Raw genomic sequence first — 9,729 nt, 5'->3', positions numbered from 1 at the left:
AAAAACGCCACAAAACGTTACAGATATAGAGATGCTTCATATCGTTTGTACCATCTAGACACGTCACAGAACGTATCAAACAATTGTTTATAGGCACGTAAAGACACCTTTTGATACAATAATAAAAACATATCAAGCTAACACAAAATTAGAGACTCTATTTGACCGTTACATGCTTGTAGATACGTGATAAAGTGTATCAGCTTACCGTCAATAACTATCCAAAAATGTTTTTTTTGAACATGTAGTGTTGTGGTAACCTTTCCCTAATTCTCTACACGTGGTCAAGAGGTCAAAACTTCCTTGCATGTATTTTTCCATATTATTCATAAAAAAATGTTCTCACACTCAACATTCCATAATTTTCTCGCAACAATTCAAGACAAATAAAATACATGTTTTTCCCCATATTTTTCCAAAATTTTCACACGCTCAACAATTTCATAATTTTCACTCAAAGATTCAAGCAAAAGAAAACACATGCTGCTTTTTCAATCATATGACTAACCTCAATTTCTCAATCATACGACCAATCTATAAATTACTGGACTCAATTTCTCAATAATTCAAGCATTACATGTGAGTGGCATTGATTTCTCACTTAGACCACCAATTGTAAATGAAACTTCTTAAAAAACATATTACAAAGAAAACACATGCTAGCAGCCTACAGAAACTAAGATGCTCTTCGATCCATCATGCAGGAACACATCCATCACCTGGGTGAAACAGAGCAACACACACCCTCCTGCATAGACAAGAGTAACCTGAAACAAATATGCCTTGTAATAAGTGCAACCTGAATAATTATTATTATATTTATGTATGTCAAAATTAGTGGCACTCAATTGTCCACATACTCTAAAAAAAGCCTGATAATACCTGAAAGCCAGTTAGTCTAATTTGCTTCATCCGGTGGCAGTTCATCATCACCCATGTCAAAAGTATCTCGTGGCTTAAATCTTACCACAGAATTCCATCCTTCAGCTTTTGGGTGTTCAACATAAAAGACTTGCTCCACTTGTGAAGAAAAGACACAGCGATCATGCTCCAGTTTTTCCCCAGTGTGTATTTTCTTTGAAAAATTCACAAGTGGCAATCCAAACTCATCGTTTCGTAAACCAGCACGATGATGGACATCATACCAATCACATTTGAAAAGAACAACCTTGTAGTCAGTGTATGTAAGTTCTATTATATCTGTTAATCTGCCATAATAATTAACCCCATCTTCTGCAATGTTCACTACACCACTATTTTGTGTCGACCTTGCAGCCTCACGACTCAGTGTGTGGAACCTGAAACCATTAATAATATAGCCGCTGTATCTCACACCATGTCTGCTCGGTTTGGCAGCCAAAGCTCGAACTTTTTTAGTGATTCCTAGTCCATCACCTAGGATAACCTAGTGAAGAAATTAATTATTAGATCAATTCATTCTATTAGACTCCTCGCCTAATAAGCTATTTCAGTTGTACTACCTTCTGTTCCAACCAGTTAGGGAAGTGCTGGTCTATCAACTTATCGATGGAAGCCAGAGTCAAAGTAGTTGAAGGACACGATTTTCCTTTCTCCTCATCCACAAACTCTCTACAACAATGGATTATTTGTTATACAGTGATGGCTTCAACATAATAGAAATTTAAAATAGAGTCAAGAGAAATTATAGTACACACTTGCGGAATTCTTCAAGTTCATCGCAGTGTCGCAACACGTATCGATGTGCCTGAATAAGAAGCTGGCTATCAAAATGGCTTACAGTAGCTTTTCCAATTGGTTCTCCAACACTCTCAAACATGTACATATCTTTCATACTGCCTGAAGGTTCGGGATTTCTAGCCGGTCTGTTAAAACGAGTATCTCCATCAAGAAATCTGGAACAAAATGTCATGCACTCCTCTATGCAATACCCTTCAGCAATCGAACCTTCTGGCTGAGCTCTGTTCTTCACAAGCGCTTTAAGCCGAACAAAAAATCTAAATGAAATCATGAACACTTGTTGTTAGTTGAACAAATTATTGACAATAACCCTACAAAATGTAATTACATACCTCTCCATGGGGTACATCCACCGGTAGTGAACGGGGCCACCAAGTCTAACTTCTTCTACCAAATGCACCATCAAGTGCACTGTCACAGTAAAAAATGATGGTAGAAAAATTTTCTCCATATTACAGAGTGTTACCACAATACTCTCTTGAAGGGTTTGTAGCTCATCAGTATCTATCACCTTCGAGCATAACTTCTTAAAGAAATTAGATATTCCAATAACTATTTCCATGACATCTTTGCTGGGTAACAGGATCGGAGTGCCACTGGAAGGATGTCATGTAGTAAAACATGATTGTCGTGACTTTTTAGTCCAGTCAATGTACAATCTTTCATGTTAACACACCTAGAAATGTTTGATGCATAGCCATCAGGTGTTCTTAGGTTTTGGAATACTGAACAGAGAACCTCCTTTTTTTCTCTAGACATGGTAAAAGGTGCATCAGGCACAGTTTGCTTTCCTTCATTATCTACCACAGGATGAAGATTGTGTCGAATTCCAAGTTCCACTAAATCCAGTCGTGCTTTAAGACCATCCTTTGTTTTGGAAGGAATATCCATTAAAGTTCCAATTAAGTTGTCACATAGATTTTTCTCTAAGTGCATCACATCTAAATTGTGCCTTAGTTTGTTCTTTTCCCAGTATAGTAACTGAAAGAATATTGACTGCTTTTTCAACCAATCTTCTGGCTTCTTCTCATTCTCGCCATTGTTCCCATCTTTCTGTTTCTTTTGTCCTCTTTTACGCTTGGATTTCTGATGGCTTTCATCACCTTGCTTTCCTTTCTTTTTTCCTTTGTTATTTCCCTTTGTATTCTTTGTTGTGAGGTCCTTTTTCCCTAAAACAAAAACTCTACCTTCTAACATTTTTAAAATAGAAGTACCACTCATTATTTCAGGAGCAAGTCCAACCTCTACCATGCCATCAAACTGGTTCTTTTGCCTTCGATATATGTGGTTCTGCGGGAGCCACCTACGATGTCCCATATAGCACATCTTTTTACCATTCTTCAGGTGAAATGATTTTGTTGCTGGACCACATGATGGGCATGCATATGTACCACTTGTGGTCCAGCCATATAGGTAAGCTAATGCAGAAAAATCATTTATAGTCCACAACAGTGCAGCTCGCAGAGGAAATTTCTTTCGAGAAGAGGCATCACATGTTTGCACTCCTTTCCATAATTCTAAGAGCTCATCGATCAAGGGCTGTAAGTATATATCAACATCATTCCCCGGAGAATCCGGTCCAGGAATGATCATTGACAACAGTAAGGATGTTTGCTTCATGCAGATCCAAGGTGGCAAGTTGTAAGGAACCAGCATTACAGGCCATGTACTGTGCTTTGAACTCATATTCCCAAAAGGGTTAAATCCATCACTTGCAAGACCAAGGCGTACATTACGAGCATCTGCTGCAAATTTAGGATATCTACGATTAAAATCTTCCCAAGCTTCACCATCCGCTGGATGTCGCATTTTTCCGTCTTTTGTGCGTCCGTCCTCATGCCATCTCATGTCTTCTGAAGTTTTGGTAGTTGAAAATAACCTTTGGAGCCTCGGTATCAATGGAAAATAGCGCAACACTTTCGCTGGTTTCTTTTTCTTCTTAGGTCTAACTGTAGAACCATTCTTCTTAAAATCTTTCCAGCGAGAGCTCTGGCACACATCACAAAAATCTTTCTTAGCTGAACTTCCTCGGAAAAGCATGCAATCTTTGGGGCAAGCATGTATTTTCACATAGTCAAGGCCTAAAGCATGGATGATTCTCTTCACTTGATAATATGTCTTAGGTAGGTCTACATGAGGAGGATATGAATCAGATAGCACACCTAGAAGTCTTGTAAATGATTCTTGTGTCCAGCCATTTAAGCATTTTAAGTGATATAAGTTTACCAAAAATGACAACTTAGAAAATTTACACCCAGGATATAAGCTTCTGTGTGCATCCTTCAAGTATCTTTCATATAGATTCTGTTCACTCTCCTTAGCATTGTCATCTGCAGGATGCACATCCTCAGCTACAGTTTGTTCCATATATGCAAATCCTGATTCAACATCTACTACACCTTCAGACATACTTGGTAGTGACTCAAACATTTCATTCCTGAAAAGGCAGCTTGAAGTAGTTCTTGCATGCCATCTTGTACTGCAGGAGCCCTTGAGACACCCGAAGTAGGCAAGTTTGTAGTGTCAGTTGGCACGTCAACAAATGCAAATTGTGGACTTTCATACATCTCTCCATGATGAACCCAGGTCGTATAACCTTGAATAATACCATCACATCTCAAATGTGTCCTGACTTCATCATGGCTATGGTTTAATCTGTTTTTGCATTTTTTGCAAGGACAAAGTATCTCGCTATCACGTGGAATGTCCCGGTAAGCGAAAGTCAAAAATTGCTCAACACCATCTTGATATGCAGTATCCTGTCTTGGCTTACTCATCCAACTTCGATCCATGACCCTCTAACAAGGAGTAAGAATGAAATGAAATCAATCAGTTTTTTTCTTTTGCAAGACATGTTCGAGTACGAAAAATAGTACTTGACTGGCAGCAACAAAATTAATTAAGATTATTAGTTTCTATGGTAGATGAACTAACTTCCTTAATTTGAGTACTCAAACTAACCATGATCGAGTCCAACTTGCTCAACCATGACTAAATGAAAACGATGACACAATTTCACATTAACACAAGGCATAAAAATATACAAAGTTTAGACATTTAGTAACAAGAAAGCATATCTGAGGCAGATTAATATCAGTAGTGAATTAAACCATACAATATGAGTTTTGAGAGTCTGCAATTATTCCACTTTAGAAAAAAAGAAAGTCATGTAGAGAGTCTGCAATTGCAAGTTTCCAGAACTCTCTCTGCTGCAGTTACGGGCAATGGAATATTAGCAGGTTTGATTACCCTGTGTTAAGAAGGCTCAGTTTCATGGTTAATTCAATGTGACCCGACGGTATATAATTTGAGCTATTTAGATTGCATCTTCTTTTGCCTTCCAAATTCAATTTGCTTCACAGACACATATTCCCCAAATTCACAAATAATTTTATCACCAGTTTTAATTCGAGCACATGTATCTACTAAGTAAACAGAGTAACAGACACACATATTCACCACTCACCAGATGGCCGCGAGATGCGACGGGCCAATGGCCGAAGGCTACCGGCGGCTTCTGTATAAAATTCAAATCACAACATTATAAGATTAAATCATGACATTATTCCAAATCAGGCAGCAGTGGAGAAGGAGCAAGTGGTGCAGCACGTATACAATACCTGTGCCACCTGAGCCCACATCTGCGCACATCCAGCAAGATTATGTCAATCAATCTGTTTCCATTGATGATCAGTCTAGCCGAGAGTTAAACAATAACAACTCTGAAAACAACTTTACACTGATTGACAGGTTCTTAGATACAATTTCGAAACCCATGGAGGCCATCAAGATGCTCATTGAGCAGGAAGCCAAGAAGCAGAAGACAAGCGCCGTCCAGAAGAAGGCTGCCGTGGCTCCGGCCATGGAGGCTTAGGCGCTGGTCATGAGGGGATCAAGTAATCAATGTTAACCCCTTCAAGCAAGGGGTTTAGGGCGATACGCCCTATGTATCGTAGGTTTCGTCGTATTAGTAGAGCCCTGTGTGGCCTCTTCGGGGCTGTCATGCCTGGGGAATACACAGCCAAAAGCGCCTATTGTATTCAATTCCAGGGCACATTCAGCAAACTGAAACTTCAACCGATTTGGAAAGCAAAGGCGGAACCCAAATGTAGATTTTTTGCTTGGACTTTGCTGCATAAAAAAATCCTAACGGCAAACAATTTGATTAAAAGAAATTGGCCAAATGACCCAGTATGCAAGCTTTGTGGTATTGACCCGGAAACACCGACACATCTTTGCAAGGACTGCACTTTCTCAAGGCAAGTTTGGTCCTTCATCAAGCGATGGTTCAGCCTATCGGTGATTGATAATGTCGGAATGACAGGATCCCTGCACAAATACTGGCGAAAGTGCAGAATTAAGACAGACAAAGATCAGAGAAAGGCGTTTGATGATATTATGATCTATTTTTGGTGGAATTTATGGAAGGAAAGGAATCGAAGAACATTTCAGAACAAGTCGCTGTAGCCTAGTCAGGTGGCACTCCTTTGCAAGGAAGATATAGAGCAATACCAGTTGGCAACAAGATTTCATGATGGACCACAACAGGAGTAGTTCTAGTATTTAGTAGGGTTGTCGGCCGGTGTGCCGTGGTGGCGGTGAGCTTGGTCTCCCGTTGTTTGTTGTAATTCTTTTTTCTTGTTCCTTTTTGCTCGTCTAATAAAAATCCGGCAAATCTCTTGCCGCCTTTCTAAAAAACATATTTTCTTGAAAAATTTTTTGCTATTTTTTTGAAAATTATTTCAAAACAATATGAATACTGTTGGAGATTAAAACAAATTTGGTGGTACTTCCACATATATTCGTTAACATATATACAAACAATATTCCAAAAACATGAAACCAGCAAAAGATCCGATTTGGAAAAGTTCATAGATATTCATTAACATATATATATATACAAGATAATTACAATCAGAATTTTGTATGAACGTATTTTGTCTTGCCGCCTATTTTGTAGTGTATAATTGCAAAAACTTGCCGCGTAGTGGAGGGCTCGAACATTTTAATTTTGCTCCGAAATCACCCCCACAGCGTGAGATTACGGAAAAAACGCATCTATTAACCTCCCCCACTCCTTTCCGTCTCCACATTTGCGAGACCGCAGCACGCCAGTGCGGCACACCCGCACCCCAAATTCCTCGACGCCGACGCATCAACTGCCCAAGGCCTGGCCGCTCCTCGGACGGCGCAGGCCATCCGCCGGTCGTCGACTAGTCCAGATCTGCCATCGGTGAGCCTCTCCCCTCCTGGCCTTCACCTGATCTCCACTCTCCAGCGCCTCCTAGACCGAGCGACCGGCCAGCCAGCGGCCACAGCCAGAGCCAGGGCTCTAGCTGCCCAGGCCGTCCCCGCCGCTCCCATTTGCGAGACCGCAGCACGCCAGTGCGGCACACCCGCACCCCAAATTCCTCGACGCCGACGCATCAACTACCCAAGGCCTGGCCGCTCCTCGGACGGCATAGGCCATCCGCCGGTCGTCGACTAGTCCTGATCTGCCATCGGTGAGCCTTTCCCCTCCTGGCCTTCACCTGATCTCCACTCTCCAGCGCCTCCCAGACCGAGCGACCGGCCGGCCAGCAGCCACAGCCAGAGCTAGGGCTCCAGCTGCCCAGGCCGTCCCCGCCGCTCCTCTCTGTTATTCTGCTTCCGGCAGTCCAGCCTCTGCGAACGCGCATTCGTACCCCGACCGGTAGCCTGGGCGCGGCCGACCGTCCCGCCCCCGCGGTGCCCGGTGCCCCTACTGCCTGCTTCCTGCTGCAGTAATAGATTTTGTCTCTAAAATAAAGTACTGCAGATTCTCTGATTTTCACATCTTAAATAGTTGCCGTATGCAGATTTTGATCCATGTCCTTTTTGTCTAGAACACATTTATTTATGATAGATCGAAACATGTACATGTGAATTTAGTAGAATTTCTTTCATGAACATAGGACTCAACCTCAGTTATGAGCTCTGAACAATTCTTATAAAAAAGACAATTTTATTTCTTATATGAAAACATATAACATTGTTTATGATTCTGTTTGTATTTTAGTGTTAAACGATTTTGTATAAAATTGATCTAAATTTACTCCATGAAACATCTATTAACTATATGTAATTATTTGGCTCTACGATTTCTCCGAATTTGTATGGAGTAGTTATTTGACTCTTGGATTTTGTATGGAGTAATTATTTGGCTCTATGACTTCTCTTTATTCGGTTTTGTCACTCTGTGAAAATCTAATGATCCCATTGTGTAGATTACTAGAGCGCAGTCAGCGCTACAAATTTATACTTATCCATCTCTCTTTTTCCTGTCAGAAAGATTCATGTTCTTCATTTCCCCCTCTGTATGTATGGTTCTCACTGTGTTGGTTCCGTGCGACATCTTATGAGTGCACTATGTGATTTAGGATCAGCATTGAAACTTTTCTTGGTTATCTGTTTGTTGAGCAGCAAACTAAAACTGCTCTTTTGCAGTAGAAATCATGGCAAGAGGACCTCGACGATTAAGAAACTTGCACCTTGAAGCACAAGATGAAAGACATGAGCAACAGGAGTCTGATGATTTGGTAGATAATGAGATTGAGGAGAATTTACAAGGTCCTCCAGATGTTGACAATATATTAGCCCACATGCCAAACCGACGTGCAAGTCCAATCAAGATAATATGTAAGTTTGATTTTTGTTTTGGTGACACAACTAAATACAATGTCAAATAATATAATTTCATACATGTAGGGCCTAATGGACAGGTGCGACAAGTTTTAGGAGATTTTGGAGTCTCAGACTTATCAAAACTAAAAGGAGGAAAGGTAATTGTAGGGACCGATGAAAATGGTGTACCAAATGAAAGGTCAGCCTCTGTTCTTGGACAACACCTTGGTGATCTAGCACAAACACATACATTTGCGCCATTACACATTCAAAGATGGGACAATGTTCTATTCAATAAACACAAGGAACTAATAATCATGGATGTTGAGGTAAATGTAATCTGTACAATGCTAGAAAAGTACACTATTGTTTGTTCCAATCATCAACTATTTACTTTTTCTTTGTACAGTCAAAATTTGTCTTTCCTAGACAAACGCTACAGCTTACAAGAGATTGGATCTTAAGAACTGTAAACAATAGGTGGCGAGCCTACAAATCTAAGTTGAAGAAAGAACATTTCAATCCTGAACAGAGATCTCTAGAACAAATTATACAAGGTAGACCAATAACTGTTAATGAACATCAGTGGAGACCTCTTGTTAGCTTTTGGTGTCAAGAAGCACATAAGGTGATATCTTTTTATCTAACATTTACAAGAAATTTGAAAGAAAGTAATGTAACATTTGTGCTTTACAATTTTGCTATGTTTACAGAAATTGTGTGCAACAAACTCTCGGTGTGCAAAAGAACAGAAGAATACGCACACAACGGGGAGGAAAAGCCATGCTAGACTGAAGAAAGAGATGGTGATATATATTCTAACTGTTGTTATGTGTAAAATTCAATGATCATGTAATAGAATTGATTGGATTCTCAATTTTAATATCTTGTGCAGGAAGATCGAAGGAAAGGAAAGGTTCATAGGATAGAATTATGGGACGCTACTCATAAGAAAAAGAGTGGGAGATACAGCACCAACAAAGTGAAATTAGTAATGGTATATTTTTCTGCTACTTGTGGATTCGATTTGGAGTTATTGTTATGATTATGTGACCTTGCTATATGCTTATTTCGATAGGATGCATCATTTGAGGAATTAGAAAAAAGAAAAGAGCAGAACAATGGTAATCTTTCAGCTAATGATTTTAATGAGGTGTTCAACGAGATTGTTGCTAAACAATTAAAAGCACGTGGGTACTACGATGATAAGTACTGGAGTCAAGTGCAAGTTTCTAAATGTATTACTCTTGTTACTGAAACTGAAGAAGAAAGAAGGTACCATGACAAAGTGAATACAATGGACAATAAGATGCAATGCATGAGTGGTGCTATGAAACTTTGGCTTGCTTTTGTGTCACAAAAGTACCT

General features: G+C 39.9%; 1 protein-coding gene and 1 pseudogene across 1 annotated transcript; both read right to left on the bottom strand.

Annotated features, from left to right (window-relative positions):
* Positions 1-898: 898 nt before the first annotated feature.
* On the bottom strand, positions 899-3,528 carry LOC136532896 (uncharacterized). The gene is made up of 4 exons (XM_066525477.1): positions 2,376-3,528; positions 2,052-2,130; positions 1,677-1,976; positions 899-1,298 (listed from the first exon to the last, which is right to left on the bottom strand). Exons 1-4 carry the CDS (start codon positions 3,526-3,528, stop codon positions 899-901), a joined length of 1,932 nt encoding a protein of 643 aa, XP_066381574.1.
* A 265-nt stretch (positions 3,529-3,793) lies between these two features.
* Positions 3,794-4,511, bottom strand: LOC136532894 (uncharacterized; annotated as a pseudogene).
* Positions 4,512-9,729: the final 5,218 nt, after the last annotated feature.

This window comes from Miscanthus floridulus, unplaced genomic scaffold (assembly GCF_019320115.1).
Source record: "Miscanthus floridulus cultivar M001 unplaced genomic scaffold, ASM1932011v1 fs_737_3_4, whole genome shotgun sequence".
NCBI classification, from domain to species: domain Eukaryota; kingdom Viridiplantae; phylum Streptophyta; class Magnoliopsida; order Poales; family Poaceae; genus Miscanthus; species Miscanthus floridulus.
The sequence above is the reverse complement of the archived record's forward strand: the minus strand, read 5'-3'. Positions and strand labels throughout refer to the sequence as shown.

What these genes read in the sequence shown, in the direction of transcription:
- LOC136532896 (XM_066525477.1), bottom strand. Translation starts at nt 3,528, where the DNA reads ATGCGACATCCAGCGGATGGTGAAGCTTGGGAAGATTTTAATCGTAGA. An exon ending in GTGTGTTAACATGAAAGATT is followed by an intron (nt 2,131 to 2,375) that starts GTACATTGACTG and finishes TTACTGTGACAG; the next exon opens with TGCACTTGATGGTGCATTTG. An exon ending in TGGATGTACCCCATGGAGAG is followed by an intron (nt 1,977 to 2,051) that starts GTATGTAATTAC and finishes GATTTCATTTAG; the next exon opens with ATTTTTTGTTCGGCTTAAAG.